Source organism: Nelumbo lutea, chromosome 4, assembly GCF_056320005.1.
Source record: "Nelumbo lutea isolate HS-2025 chromosome 4, American lotus-T2T, whole genome shotgun sequence".
Classification (NCBI taxonomy): Eukaryota; Viridiplantae; Streptophyta; class Magnoliopsida; order Proteales; family Nelumbonaceae; genus Nelumbo; species Nelumbo lutea.
The window spans coordinates 5,033,354-5,050,240 of record NC_142687.1 but is presented as its reverse complement, the minus strand read 5'-3'; the positions used below and the strand labels follow the sequence as shown (position 1 = coordinate 5,050,240).

The 16,887-nt window shown below is 36.2% G+C and overlaps 1 protein-coding gene across 2 annotated transcripts; it reads right to left on the bottom strand.

Annotated features, from left to right (window-relative positions):
- Window positions 1–4,993: 4,993 nt before the first annotated feature.
- Window positions 4,994–10,747, bottom strand: LOC148853517 (Cytidine/deoxycytidylate deaminase family protein). 2 transcript variants are annotated; one of them, XM_088982339.1, is made up of 9 exons: window positions 10,319–10,747; window positions 10,072–10,147; window positions 8,730–8,769; window positions 8,134–8,192; window positions 8,012–8,049; window positions 6,979–7,042; window positions 6,735–6,788; window positions 5,468–5,569; window positions 4,994–5,289 (listed from the first exon to the last, which is right to left on the bottom strand). In XM_088982339.1, the coding sequence occupies exons 1-9, from the start codon at window positions 10,501–10,503 to the stop codon at window positions 5,278–5,280; spliced, it is 630 nt and encodes a 209-aa protein (XP_088838465.1). In that variant the 5' UTR covers window positions 10,504–10,747; the 3' UTR covers window positions 4,994–5,277. The 2 variants fall into 2 exon arrangements, with proteins under 2 accessions (XP_088838465.1, XP_088838463.1); XM_088982337.1 differs by having other exon boundaries at window positions 4,994–5,230.
- Between the last annotated feature and the right edge of the window lie 6,140 nt (window positions 10,748–16,887).

The following is a 16,887-nucleotide window of genomic DNA, read 5'->3' as shown; positions in this document are numbered from 1 at the left end:
CTTGGAAAATGGGACACCGTTTTCAACCTTATGCTAACGTTGGATTGATCCACGCCATTCAGTTCATCCAAATCGGGCCTTATCAAACTGCTTAGTCTACTTGGCATTATTCAATCTAAGTCAAGCTCTTACTCTCAAGTCATGGATCATCAACATCAAGTTTCATCTCTCCTACCAAGTCATACACTTACACTACAATACAATACGACACCTTATATTGGGATACAATAAGATGTGTATCCTTTTAATCATATGCATTGGTCCAATATGCCACCTTATACAATACACACTAATATAAAAGCGTATTGAACAAATATTTTTAACTTTTATTAATTTTAATGTGTATATGCAATTAAATAAATAATATATATTTATACTCAATAACTCCAACTACAAATTAAAAAGAATAATATTCAAAATTAGTATTTCAAAAGCTAATAGAATAAATAATTTATTAAACCACATGTATATCAACATATGATTTGTAATCTCAAGAAATTTATACATTATTTTAATAATAAAATCATTATTTTACTATTTAAGTTTTTTAAATTTGCATATGATATGTATCTTTAAATTTTTAATATATTTTAAGATAATATTATATATTTTTTGCAAATTATTAATTGATATTTCAATTTGCATTTTATAATAACATATTTGTTGTTTACAAAAAAATATTGTTTACCAAACATTTGAGAATTAGGGCCCATTTGGTTTGCAAGAATAGGGATCTAGAATCGGAATCGGAATGGTTCAACTATTTGGTTGGACAGAAACAAATCCCATTCCCATTCTTGGTGGAATGGCATTCCCCCCATGAGGGAACGATCATTCCCTCCCCCTCCCATGGGAATGAGAATCCATTCAAACCAATTTTGATTTTGATTCCGATTCCAAACTGAACCAAACAAGTGAAGGAAATAGACCATTCCGATTCCTATTATGAACCAAACAGACCTTTAATCTTTTTTAATTGACCTTTTTGTTTATGTTAAAAATTAAAAATAGTAAAATATAAAAGATTGATATGATAATTCAAATATAATAGTTGCATATACTTTGTGCATGTATTAACTTGTAAAAATATATATAAGATGTGCATTAAACTCTTGATCAATGTATCATCAATAAAATTCTATGATATCTATGCACTTAAAATATATATTTACTATGTATTTATACATTACTTGTGGTTATTTTGACATTAAATTTAATGTTATTAATATATTTATGGAATTTGTATGCATTTTCTCTAATGCTTCCAACCATTTCCACTTTTTTTGTCTATATCCATATGTTTTTCAAAGCTTCTTTGTATCCCTATCTGAGTTGTTTGATACAATACCCAATAATGACACTTGATCCTTGCAGATATCTAATACAATTTTTGAATTAAGATTAGGTTTTTTCTTAATCTTTAGCAATTTATAGATCTGTTGGTGAAATTATCATGTAATACCTATACCCATTTTGCTTATTGTTATGTATTAACTCATAAACTATTAAAGCATGTATTTCTTATATTCTTATACCATTTCTATAGACTTAAAATCAGTGTTATTCATGTGTTCTTTAGACTTATTTGAACTTCCAAATGTCATATCCATTTGTATCTTTTTGCATCATATCTAGGGGTGGCAATTTTTCACCCAACCCATCCATTTAAATGGGTTGGGTTGGGGATAACCATTGGGTTAACCATTACAGACATAAGTATTAATTTCTTAGCTTTTTTTTTAATTTTTTTTTCATCTGAATTAAGTAATTTATAATTAATGCATTAATGTTCTATTAACTACTGACTAAATTTAGTTTTGTCTTGAATCAACACACTTCACCCAACATAAATCCAAATCAATTTGACTCGAGCCCAAACCAATTCAACTTGGTTTGACCTGATCTAACATATACCGATCTAGGTCAATCCGAATCCGAAATAGACTCCAAGCGGGATGGTTCGATACCGCTTGATGTGCCCAATTTGGGTTGTCTGGTCCAACCAGTATTCGTACAACCCAACACGAGCCTATCTAGGTTGACCCGAATCCAAAATGATTTTGGGCGGGGTGACCCAGTGTCCAAATGCTTTGGCTGGTCTGGACCGTTCAATCCACACAAACTGACACGAATCTAGACAGACCCGGTTTACTTACGTTGACCCGCTTTGGGTCAATCGATTCGATCCCAAACCTGTGCACAAACCTAACATGGTCCTATCCAAGTCAATCCACCATTGATTAATCCAATACGATCTAACCGAACTGATTCAAATCTAAATGATTCAACCACTCTTAATGTGATTAACTCGAAGATAATCCAATTAGATAGTTCAAGTTGGTCTAACCGATTTGAACCTAAGTGGTTTGGTCAAACCCAAAATCCGAACATAGTCAAATGGCTTCGCCACTTGTGTAAAAATAGCATGCATGTAATGCGATTTGAACCTTCACCACTTGTGTAAATACTAACTATAATTACCACCAAGCTACAACCAACTTATTTGTTAAGAGAGTTTTTCTTTTAATTCCATAAATATAAGATTAATGGATTTAGGAAGGTTGGATTGGGTTAAAGCGAGTTTGGGTTGAATCCAACTCATTTAGTTTTATATAACTAGGTCATTAATGGGTTGGCAGGTTAGATGGATTGGGTTGACTCAACCCAACCAAATCCACCCAATTGCCACCGCTTATCATATACATGTCTTCAAAGCATATTCCAAAGCATCTTTTGAATTTGCCTTTCAAATACTCTTTGTAACACCAATGATTTAAACTTTTATTAGAATACTATAGCTTCGTTGTGGTTGAGAATCATCTCATTACTTTTTTTCTTTTTTTTTTTTTTTGCAAAAGAAAGAGATCTTCATTAATTGATCGTAGAGAAAGTTACATGAGAAGATCGTCTAGTCATATTGGATACATAACTGCCCCATGCATGACACGTAAGCAAAAAGATGGCTGATCAATCTGTATTTACAAGGTCTATTAGGTCTGCATTATCAGAAAAAAAAACTAGAAGATGCGTTGGAGATTGCGGCTTTGAGGCCCATTAAAAGGGCTCGTATTTTGGCATCATAACTGTTGAGGACCCAACATGAGCCTCCTGCAATTTGGAAGCCCTCAGTGGTGTTTTCGATGATGAATCCTCGTCCTACACTTCCTGTAACTGGATTAAATGAGCCATCAATAACCATGGAGGGGATGAATGAGTTGAGTAGTGTGCATGATGAGGGGAGAGGTGAGATTGAGATCTGATGCAAGGTGATGCATTTTGCAAACAGCTCTGGAGAGCCTTTTGCACTACCATTAGTGGCTCAGTGGTGGTGCTCTTGAAGAGTAACTTGTTATGTGCTCTCTAAATGAAGTAGGTGATCATGCTAAGCTTGCTTAGACATGATAAGGCTTATTCTTTACCAAATTGATTTTTTATTGCAATGTACCATTCTGATATGATGATGTGAGCCGGTTGGGTTGTAAGTGAACCAGGGTCGAATCCAATTTGAGAGCTCCACCAAACCGCTCTTGCATAGTGACATTGGAAGAATAAGTGGAAGACTGTCTCTTCCCTCTCCTTACATAAACTACATAGCTTTTCTGGGCTTCTCAACCACTTATGACATTTATCCTTCATGAGCAGTCCGTCCCATAATAATTTCCAAAGAAATAACTGGAAACGATAGGGAACCTTGAGTTTCCATAATGCTTTCCAATTGAAATGAGTGGTTGAGGTTGAACTTTCTGCATAGCCATATAGTTGGTATGCTGATTTAACTGTGAAGATTGGGATGGGAGGAAAAGAAGGGGGAAGATAGAACCACTACACTATCGCGGTCAACTATACCGCATAATTTATCATATTACATACATTACTTCATCATAGGCGGATAGCGGGAATCGAACCCGCTCCAGAGTTGTTATTCTTCCATAGAAGTAGATCCTCAAGTTGATTGGGCTGGGGTGTAATATTCTGCATGTGGGCAATGACATCCTCGTCAAAAAGCTCTTGAAACTTTGTGCGATTCCAGCTGTGGTCTGGGTTTAGCAATTCTGCTACTTTGATATGTACATCGGAATTTGCATTGGATGATGTGGCAACATGGGGAATGTGACCTATGGATGGGATCAAAGGATCAGCTACAGCAGAAATATTGGAACCATCCTTGATAATCCATAGCAGGTTGGACTTCATGATGTGAGAAAATCGATCTCATTACGTTATTCAATATGGGATATCTCCTAAGAGGGACTTTGGTATCATGGCATTAAAATTCCATTTGCAATCTTACCAAGAAAAAAAAAAAAGTTTCATGTGCAAACAATGATTACCACCTTTAGATACTCGTACAAAAAGCAATTTAAAGCAGCATTTGGCAAGTCTTTCAGTGCAGTCTTCTGGGCTTCAGTGGAAGATCAAAAGTCCGTCTTTTCAGTTTGATAACCAAAAGCTGGTAATACCAGAAGACATGTGCACATGGTTTTTAAAACCGAACCAGTCAGGGGTCCAGTTACCGGTCCAAACGGTCTGACCGTTCAACTCAAATGGCCAGCCTGTTCTAACAAAAAAATAAAAAAAAAATTGAAAAATGGTCAAAACCATTCTAACAGTTCAAACAGTTAACCGGCCGGTTCAGCAGTTTGCTGACCAAAATCAATGGTTTTGGGAAAAAATAGAACCGGTTAGGTGATTGGTTCCCGATTTTTCCAGTCCGACTATCTGGTCTGGTCCGGTTTTGAAAACCATGCATGTGCATGGAAAGACTCAAAAAGACTGAAAACACCAAAAAGCTTTCTGGTCTTTCTACATTATAAATAGCCTCTAAATGTGTTTTTAAAAGCTTAGTAGACTGAGACACTTCTTTGTCTTTAAAGATTGGCCATTGGGCTGCTGAAAGATCTTTCCAAAAAGACTTTGCCAATGGCACCTTAGTTTTTCAAGAATAGTTTAGATGTATGCTATTCAACAAACAAAAAAGAAAGAAAGAAAGATCTGAGGCCCAAAGGTTACGAGTTATAACATACTCAACAATAAATTCAACAAGCCTCATTTCTTGGTCGTAGATATGTCAATAATTTAAGATATTTCACAGTGACCAGCATGTTTTGGATGTGAACTGAAGAAAACTTTACAGTATACAGAAACAATAATCAGGGTTGAGTCAGGTACACTTCTAGAGCTCCTCAAACTTGATTAATATTTGATTCATCTGTGGCTGGTGCTTCCTAACCTGTAGTTAAAAGAGTCATCTCAGCCCCAAAAGGATAGTAAGGGAGGCTATCTCCATGACTGCAAAGTGTAAGAATCACCATGTCATGCAAAAACATGATGAAAAATGGCAGAGCAAAGGCCTTGCTTCATTGAGTATGATCACTTTCTCTCAACTTGGTCCAAAGATGGCTTGGTTCTGGTAAAAAAAAAGGTGAAGAAAAAATGAAGAATAATTAAAGCAATAAGCAATGCTTACTTTAACACCAGCCATTGATAACAGTCTGTGAGAAGCTATATATGCTGTATCTGACTGTTTCAACCTCTTCTCCACAAAATATATCACTTCAGAAACACCTGACTGCAAGAAAAAGCATGGTAAAAATAGTGATAAATTAGTAGGATCAGATCTCTTCATATGAAATAAGCTAGATAAGCAAACCAGAAGATCAGGGGGCACCACTTAATAACAGTTAAATCATCAAATTGTCTTTTAGTGGATAAGTCACTAAGTAGATTGTGAGCTCCTTAATGGCTGAATGGAACTTTGGGCCGACTATTTTACCATTATTGTATGACTATTTTATCCACTAAAAGAGAAAGCAATAAGTCATTCAGCCACTTCAGCCATTGTCAAACTTCCCATTGGAAAGCTAAAACTAACAAAATATAATATGCTCCATTGTAAAAGAAAATAGAAGCAGATGAATACCACTGCCATTATCCCATTTATATCATGTTAGATATTTTCATGCCAAAAGATTATACAGTGAATGCAGTGCAGCGTCTTGTAGTGGAGAGTCAGTAGGTGTTGATGTGAATTAGTTTGTGTTCTTTGGGGTGGTCCGTAGGTGTGTTATCTGTCTCTTAGTTCATATGGTGTCCATTTTCTTGGTTGTCTCTTCTTCGTTTAATGAAATTCTTATTTACCAAAAAAAAAACAATGCAGTGTAGTGTCACCTAGGCATTTAATAGGCAACTGACAGGGTGTTATGGACGTCTACCACCTAGCTATAATCCCCAAATAAATATACAAGGATAACATATTGTTTCAGATAATTAATGGTTTAGTGAAAATTTTGCATCCAATAAGCCTTTTCCACTCAATTTGTGCCCTTGTCATATATCTAGATAGCATAGCCACCTATGTGACCAACTAGGCATCAGTACAGAAACATTTAGTGGGGAAAAGTAAGTATTTTTCCCTTTTTATACTGATAGAAGTGATTAACTGGTCCATGACACAGCCAAACTGGTTGTGTCAACCATTGGTTTGAAAATTGGACCATGATGCGACCAAACTGGAAAAGGTCTCAGTTCTCAGTTTCCCTGGTTTAACTGGAACCAGCCAGTTCTGGTGGTTTTGATTGAGCTGGAATGGGATCCCGATACCACTTTCCTGGTTCAACTATCTATTCTGCTTCTCACACAAAAATCTTTGTGCAACTCTCAATTAATGATACTTGAACACCCAAAAGATGAGCACAGATCACAGAGAAGGAAAATATCTAGAACCATAGTCCAACCTGGATAATTATCTTTGCACATTCATTGCAAGGGAACATTGTCACATAAAGCCTCTGCACAATTTAAAAAAGGAAAGAAGCTTTTCTTAGTGCCATTAATTACAAAGTAGAAGCAAAGTTAACCAAGGTAGCAGTAAAAGAAAAAAAAAACAGCAAAATATGATCCAATGCATCTTCTTTGTCAAGAGTACAATATACTCACAAGATAAATTTAAAGTTCAAACAAGGTAGGGAAGCAATTAACCTGTCCTGCAGCAGATGCATGATTTGTGTTCAGAATGGCATTAACTTCAGCATGACAGACGTAACTGCAAAAGAGGTAGTGAGCAAATAATAATTTGTGGTTGTCAAGAATGCGATATATTGTGTGTGTAGTAGTTTGGGTCAAACTTTGAGAAGAAACCGTGCATCATTAAACAGTAATATAAGAGGTGATAATGGGAAAATGCATGGATGATGCAGCTCAAGAAAATATTGATCTTCCTTTCCAGAATTACTAAAACTAAAACGGCAATAAATAAACAACTGTCAAGGCAATGCATTTGACACTTTGCTGAATGCAGGGAAATTGACACAAATAAGGACTCGTGGAAACATCTATAGAAAAGTATATGCCATTAAAATAGTTTATATTTTTTAGCTCTAGTATTATATACATGAAAAAAGTGATCTAAAATGTTGCCTTTATTACCAAGTAACATTTGATATGAAAAATGGAATTCATTCTGTAGATTTTGTTCATTTTTGTCAAATAAGCTAGGAGTGTCCTCAAGAATCCATGGAAAGTAAGACTTTGAGATTGAACACATCATCCATTTAGGAGACTCCATGCAACAGTGCTGAAAAAACATAGTGCTTTTCAGCTGGGTGGTACTTCCATCTTGTGAAGTAATTTTGGGTATTCACCTTGTGATCATTCTCCTTTAATATTACAACAATTTGAAAAAAAGGTTCTTGCAATTGCATATTGGTTATACCATTGAAGAAAATACAACAAGTAAATGAAACATTATAGGTTCCTCCAATTGAATGCATCTTATCATATGATCTAACAAGTGTAAAAGTTTGGCCAAATTTGGAATTCATAAAAAAAATACAAATCTGTGTCTGTACACCAAATTTTAGGGCCACAGAGTAAAACTACAGTAGATCTATTAAATGATACAGCAAAAAATGACAAATCAATCTAAAGAACTGGCTGAGACAACTAACATGGTAAAAATATGAGCAGTAAGTAATGAATAGACGAGGGATTTTCAACAAGGCAAGTGACTTACGGATATTTTGTCTCTAGAGGATCCCCAGTCTCAGATTTCTGACAACAAAATTAAATAAATAAACATTCACCAATGAACTCCCATGAGAGAACAAAGTATTTACTTAATCACATAGAATCAACCTTTGCCCAAGGAAGCTTGTCATCTGAACAACCTCTTGGAAATCCATTATAGCCAATGCCTGGCTAAGAAAACACCAACATTAGAACACAATATGTATTATCTCTCAGAAAAATGCATCATTCACCAAGCATGAAGAATACATAATAACAAAGTTTTTAAAACCAAACCGGACAGGGAACCGTTCTGGGGTCTGGCTCTCAGGTCAAACAGTCCGACCATTCAAACCGAATGGACGGCCCATTCTGACAATAAAAATAAATAAAAAAAAGTAAAAAAAATGACCTAAAACTATTGTTTGGGTCAATAGTTTGACCGCCTGGGTCAGCGGTTTGCTAACCAAATCAATGGTTTTTGGCCAAAAAGCGGTTCTGGGCTGAAACAAAACCAGGTGGCCAGTTCCAAGTTTTTCCAGTCCAACCGTCCAGTCCAATCCGGTTTTGAAAAAGTTGCATAATAAAGTGCCGTAAGTGCCTAGGAGGCATTACTTTGGTCTCTTTGTGCGCATGATGGGAATAGGGAGGATAGACTTTTTCACAAGCCATCTTTTATAGGTTTTAACAGAAGGTATTTTCTGAGTTCCATTTCTCGATCTTACCAAGTATTATCCCATGTTCACTAACCAAACATGCTCCAACCTACAGTAACAACAAAAAGAAAAGGTAAGCATAAAGCATACTTTGGGATAGAGAGAGAGGAGGGGAAAAAACAAAAAACAGAGCTTGCATTCTCTCATATGAGTGAAATTGCAAGGGATTAAAAACAGCTTTAAAAGTCAAGGGATGTGAAGAATCTAAAACATATCTAAGAAACTTCTGACAAGGCAAAGACTGCAAACCAATCAGGGAATGCATTTAGACAACTAGCCACTTTCATCAGAACAGTACTAGAACACAGTCCATGATGAAAGAAAATGGCATGTAGAGATTATTCATGTTAATTGTGGTACCAATTTGAGTGCAGAAAGAATGTTGAATAGCACATCTAACTATATAAAATATACGCAACTAATAAATATTCTCAGTTAGATGCCACAACTTAAGGAAAATGCCCTTGACATAGTAGGTTAGCTTGTGGCAAATGAAACCTTATCAGGATCTCATCAAAGGCTACAATTTGTGGAACTGAAACGTATGAAGCATCTATTTGCCCTTGATATAGTAGGTTAGCTTGTGGCAAATGAAACCTTAATGATGATTCAGCCCAGGGTCAGAATTTGTAGGCTCAAAGTACATTTGGGGTAAGTGTCATCTCGGAATTGATGTCAATTTACGGGCGGATATGGGTGCGATTTTTGACCTTTTGAATGTTTATATAGATCTGTAATGAAAATCAGAAATCTGCAATGAGCATGTCCGTCCTTCTCCGTTCTCTTTATGCCCCCACCCACCCGGAACTGTAAATCTGTAATACGAATCCCTATCAAAGTATCCCCTCCAACTCTGACATACCCCCACCCACCTGGGCTGAACCGTCATTCTCCCTATTTCTTATAGCATACTGTATAATGCCGAAGCTAATGTCAACAACAAAAGTTGACACTTTATGACGCCAAACAAGGTCTAATCAGAAAGGACACAACTAAATGAAGTGCAAATACTTGGATATTCTCAGCTCATCATTAACTCTTCTATTTTTATGTAGTTTAAAAATTATCCATGTAACGGAGGATGAAAGCATTATGTAATCCCAAGGACCATAACAACAAACTGGCATCTTCGTGTAGTACTATTTCATCGCCACATGGCCTTTCCAACTTTAATTCAACAGAAGCATCGTTGTAATCCTAAAGACCGAATTGTATGTAAAGAGCAGCAAATTGATATGGATGGAGCAGGGATAAGCAAATATTTAGAACAAAAATGAATTGCAAGCATACCCATGCTTGTGATCATATTTGAGATACATAAAAGATAAAGTTGATTAAGAAAATGACAGACCTGCCTGTTTGGATCCTTGGATCGCTGCGCTGATAGAAATGCAATCGCCATGAAATAATCATCCCACGACAAGTATCTGCAGCCACTTAAACATAAACAACCAGGAGCCAGGAAGAATTACCATTAGCATGACGAGAAGGAGAGCAAGAGAGTTAATTATGCATTATTTGCATCCTACGTCAAGTAAGCAGATTAACTACTGGAAATGTAAGGACAGATAAAGATATTGAAGGTGAAATTAACTAACCCTTTCCGTTTGGAGGGATCGAAAGGGCTCTGAGACGGAGATTTCTTAACAACCGTGCCGTTCTGTGTCGATTCAATTCGATAAAAGTCCCTTTTCGGATTGAAGAGGAAACGAATTGCCATAGCATAAGCGGCGGCGCCGAGAACGGCAGCCGTGGAGACGAGGGCGAGCTCCCGAGAATTCATGGATTATGAGAGAGAAGTGAGGGGAAAAAAACCCTAGAGAGCTTCCTCTCTTGCAAGCTGCAGCTGCTACCGCAGTACCGCTACTACCGCTACTACTAGTAGAGGAAAAGCTGAAATGATTCAAAGCAAAAAAAAACGCTGTTTTCACTAATGAGCGTTCCGGATATGGTAGCAAGAAACACACTCTGTGTTACACTCAACTAATGCCTACGGATGAGGTTCCGTGTTTCTCCCAGTTTCAGGTATTCAAATAAAAATGGCGCCAAACCACAAACAATACTAAGTAGAAATGGCGGGAATAAAGGGCGGGTCCGGCTCGAAAGTCGAACCGGATACTCTGGTCTCTGCTGTATCGAACTATTGATATTGCAGTGGTCTGGATTCTGGACCCGCGCCCGCGGTGCCATGTACGACCCAGACTCAACCCGCTCTGACACAATAACAAACAGCAATTTGTCCATAATATCCATTAATATCGGCCGTCACTCTTAAATCGGGGAATCCGCTCAATTTCAGATGATTGAGGATGAATTAAATCGGGGATATCCATAATATCCATTCACCTCTTTGCAGTAGTCTTGCTGCCGCCCCCATAAGTTTTTGTTTCCACCCCTATATAGGTTTGGTAGTGGAAATTTTTGTTTTCCACGTAGATTTATTCGATAAAAAGCAAAAAAAAAATGGCAAATATAAGATTTTCATCATAAAAAAGGGCAAAAGTATTAGCTCGTTTTACATAAAAACAATCACAGCCAATATTTGGGGTGGGGGCCCGATCAATATAATGTTCGTGTTGAATGCGTGTGAGGATGGATAATTGGATATGCAGAGGAAAGACCAGGAGAATTGTCAATGTTATGGACTTTCGGTTTCGGATGCGACTTGGGTGGGTAGGCTCTGGCTCAGTGTCAAACATCTGCTAAGACTTGAAGGGCTTCGACCGAGGCAGGCCCTGGTCGGCTGGCCCGATTGAATACAATTGAAAACCCTACTTCTACTTGCCAACCCCCCCAAGTCTCAGTCAATGGGGCGGCAACCAAGATGCTACAAGCAATAGGAAAGTGAGACCATTGCCGGCAATTTATGAACGTTCTTTATCACGTTTGAAAGAAAAAGGGTAAATTACAAAGACCTCCTTACTAAGGGGTCAATAATAATTACTTTCTCAATTTTCATTAGCGAAAAAGACCACCTCATACTATGGGGTTAATGAATTACCCCCTGAAGTTTCTTTTGCGATAAAGACTCTCCTGAGCTTTCACGTTATGACAAATACCCCTGGCCATTAAGTTAGATGATTGGATGCATTAAATTACTAAAATATCTACCTAAACATTACTTAATTTCTTTTATATCCCCATTTTCTCTTAAAACTTAATTCACCAAAAAATACCCCCATTTTTTTTTCAAATGAAACTAATTAAATAACAATAATCACTTCACTAATATAGAAAAACAAGTTTCTCTAAATTATCATTTCATTTCATTGCCATGAATGGCTCTCTTCATCTTAGAATATAAAAATTATCCACTACCTTCTCCAATAAATCACAAAAATTCAAACAAACTTTAAATTTATATACATCAAAAGAAACCTCTATCATTTTCATTTGAATAATAAATCCAATCAAAAATCTGCAAAGATCTATTAGAACAACCAATAGGACATCAATGTCATATTTAAAAAAACCAATCGAATCACAAATTATTCAAATAAATAATATATATATCAAACTTTAAATTTGTATCTATCAAAAGAAACCTCTATCATTTTCATTTGAATAATGAATCCAGCCAAAAATATGCAACAGATCTATTAGAACAACCAATAGGACATCAATGTCATATTTAAAAAACTAATCGAATCACAGATTGTTCAAATAAATAAAAAAAGGTAATTTGGGGATTTAAAAAAATTAAGCAACTGAATGATAATCTTTTTCAAAGTTGACGGTCGAAACTCTAGCATAGAAGGGTATTTCTAGCAGGGGGTGTTTGGGGTCTTAGGCATTGAAAAAATGAAGGGGGAAGGGGACTGAATTTTTAAGTTGGAGTCTTGGGCGTCCAAGGGGAATGAGTTTCAGGTAGAAAATGTCTACTTATTGACCGGCTATGTTTTTTTCCTTTTAATTTTTTGTATGTTGAATTTTTAAGGTCTCTCCCTCTTCCTCCTCCTCCTTACATGGTCCACCCATTAAGCCAAGTGGCAAGGGAGTTAGTTATCATGGAAAGAAATAGAGATTTGGTTTTATAATATTTAGCTAAATGATATCACCGTTCCTCACCTTCTCCTAAATTATCTCTAATTCCTATTTACCTCTAAAATTATCTTGAATTAAGTATGGAGTTTACCTCCTAAATTACCTATAATTCCTATTTATTCTCTCCCACTTTTGATCTATATCTATGTAAATAAAGTTTGAATAAAAAAAAGGTAAAATTTTTAAACTATCCCTACTGTTTAGCATAATGACATATGATACCCTACTGATTAGCTATTGTTTTGCATTACCCTTAAATTTTCTGACAATTGACTAGCTCTACCCATAGCCTTAATGTTCTATCGAAATTCATACACCTGATGTATAGTTTTTTTTCAAAACCCAATTTTCAACCGTTCCACTCCCTATTTCTCACGTACGTGAGACTTTTGCAGTCACTGTATTGTTTCGGGATCTCTCCCTCCCTCTCTTTCTCTCTTCATCCCCTTCGCTCTCTCCCTCTCCCCTCATTCCCAGTTTCAGATTTGACAACCGGATATTGCACTACCGCTGTTGCAAACCTTTTTTCAGATCCAACAACCGGAGATGTCACCACAGCCACCCTTGCCACTGCTGCTACAGCTGCTGCAACCCCTGTTTCAGATCCGACAACTGAGATGTCAACACAGCCACTGTTGCAAGTTGCAGGAGAGTGGGAGAAAGTCAAAGCCAAAAAAAAGAAGAACTCGCGTCCTTTGTCTTTCTAGTTACCAAAGTCAATCGACAATGGGTTCATTCAATATACCTGGAATTTCTCTTTTGCATCTTTCAACTAATGTATTTCAATTATCAGGCATTAAGCTAACTTCCCCTCTTCACCGGCCACCCCCTATTCTGTAATCCTCAACCAAATGCAGACAGCAGTAAAACTAAGCACCAAGCTCAAGAAGCCACTCCCCAAACCGATTTTGACAATCGCCATGGACAACCCTTTGGTCTTCAACGGCGGCAAGGGGTAGCCCATATCCTTCTTTCCTTCAAATGAATTCGCATTGAATTGGGGGCGATTCCCAGTTGGGTTCCCCAACAAAGGAGGGATGGGCCCCAAAAGCTGATTAATAGAACCATATCGAAAGCTGATAAGCTTACTGACGAGGGCGGATTTGGCCCTCCAGTGACACTGTGGCACTTGGCACCTCGTGACAACTAGGTGCAGCCTCGTAACAAATAGGCAATTCGCCACTTACAGGCAGTTCACCTCTTAGCCGAACCGATCACCATATGACAACCCTAAGGAGCTCACCACCGTATCCTGCATTTTACGGGATTGTGACTTGTAACGGGTATATTAACTCACCTATTCCTCAATTTAGGTGGAAATGAGTAACCTTACCGGTTAGTGGTTTTATGCCCACCTAACGCGAAAGCAAGTCCCATCACAGTGGGAATCCAAGAACTATTCCACCAAACCCACAATGACTCCAGTATATAAAGACCTCACCCCCTAGGGGTGAAGGTAGGCAAAAAAAAAGGAAAGGAAAAATGATGCATAATCTATGCTCTCAGCTCTCTCATTCTCAAAATATCATTTTCAGCTCATTATTAAGTGTTGACTTAACCATCAGAGTGACCTCATCAGGTAAACACCCCCGGATTCTTTGACTCAATTATTGCAAGCAACCAGTTCCCATCGTCTACAAAGATGAACAGATCATCTCCTGCAGGAACAGCCGAGTTGCACTATGGTAGGGAGCTCCACTTCAGCCCCTGAATCATCGGCTACCTGGGAGTAGACGAGAGCAGTGTTAGAGTCTGCAACTTCATGAACTTGTGAGCAATTGAAAGCACAAGAGATCTGGATTATCTACGCGACCCCCATAGGAAAAGAGGAGGAAGGGTGTGACGAGAGGGACTCGAAAAATAAGAAATCCAGCAAATATTCTAAAAATAATGAAATTTAATATTTTTTCTAATTAAATTCAAAAATGGAAAAATAAAATCAAGAAAACGAGGGGGGAAAGGCAAATAGTATTCTCTGTAAGTGAGAGAGGGGGAGTGTAGTGTTACAGATCAGAGCATTTTAGGAGAGAGGCCATTAACGCTATTCGAATTCTCCTGCAAAACCGGCTCAAGCACGCTATTCGAATGGGGGAGTTGGAAACTCCTAAGCCCATTTCTATCCTTAGCAATATTTTCTCCGACCTTCTTGCGAGAGAGACTAAGTGGCCCGATCTTCGAAGCAAGAGAACTTGCAACACTGACCTCACCGCCAATGACGTAGACGTCAACGACCTGGGTGGGGTCGAACTTGAAAGGTATGACTGAATTTACAAAGACAGAACTTAGGGTTCCAGCTCCAATCGAAGGGAAATGAGAAGAAATCAAGACCTTGCTCTGGGAAAGAAGGCATCACCGGTGCAAGCCTTTGGGGAAGAATTGGCTTTCCATTCTTATGCAAATTCAAATAATAAAAATTTGGCACCATAGACTTTGCTCCAGTGAAGAGGAAAAAGAGGGTAAATTTGACATTTCTTTCCTTCCGTTAGTACTTAACGGCAATGACAATTGTCAGAAAACTTAAGGGTTTTGCAAGACAATAGCTAAATAATAGGGGTAGTGCGTGTCAATACGCTAAATAGTAGGGGTAGTTTAAGAAATTTACCCTTAAAAAAAGTAAGAATTATTTAAATATTATAATGAAATTATGTAATAACTTTAACAATATTTGTTATAAATACAAAAAAAATACTTTTATAGATTATTCAATTTAACAACTAAATAATATTTTACAATTTTAAATAAAAAAATATTTAAACGTTATTCAAATGATAAAAATTTAAAACTAAAAAATATTACTTAAATATTTCAATTACTAAATGCTTTGAATAGCAAAATATTAAAAGTAGATAAATAATTATATAACATAATATTGAATATTACGTAATAACTTTAAAATAAATAAAATTTAAATATTATATATATTTTAATATTTAAATAAATATTTTTTTAAATATGCAAAATTTATCATAAATAAATTTAAAATAGTTAAAATAATGAAATTATGTAAAAAAATTAAAATTTTTCTTATAAGTAGAAGAGTAATTATAATAGATTTCATAATATTTGAATTAATAATAAATTTAAAATATTTAACTATATTTATTATATATTTGTATGTACTAAAATTATTATTTAGTGTATTTTCAATAATTATTTATTGTATTTGTGATAAAAATATTTTTAACAATTATGTAGAAATCTATTTTTGTTTTTTCATTTAACAAACAAATTTTCAATACTTATTGGAGATTAAAATATTATTATTGAACTTTTTAAATTTAATTTATTATACTTATTGCATTTAAAGTATTTTTGTTATAATTTATTGATTCACATTTGCTATAGATTAAACTATTATTAGATATTACACTATTTATTGACTAATTTAATATATTTTTATTATTTATTGTATTTCATAATTATTGTATTCATTGTATATTTATTAGTTATTTGTTATATTTTTCATTACAATTTTATCTTCAATAATTGTGTATTTTTGCTATAAATTCTCGATAATTATTGAAGATTAAATTATTGCTATTTATTGGAGATTAGGCTATTAATTTAGCTAAAATTGGGAGTGTTCATGGGTCATTTTGGTTTGGTTTAAGGTTGTTTGGCCAAGCAAACCAACTTGGATGGGTTGGGAAGCTGGTCACCCAAAACTAGACTAGTTCATGGGTCGGGTTGGCCCAGATTGACCCATTCTAAATTGGGCTTGGACAATGGTTTATGCCCACAGGCTCAGGCTTTAAGCATTGAGCCTGACTATTTCTTTGGCCAGGCTCGGTCTTTCCCAAAAGGTGTAAGTACATGTGGTTCACTATGTATGTGATCGGAGTGAAGGCATCAAACCAAAATGACAAAAATGCCTATGATGACACGGATGCCACTGATGGCCTGTGATGAGCTCAAAGCCATCGCAGACATATGATGAACTAAAGGACCATCACACAACTACAACAAATCAAAGGCACTCAGGACAAGGCGTTCAACAAACTAAGTGAAACACGTCATATTAGCTCTGATGTCACCTATGCCACGTCAAATATAGGACTATGAGGGGAAGTAGCACACGTGTACCATGAGAATCCTCGAATGAAGGGAAACTTTGTTCTAAGAA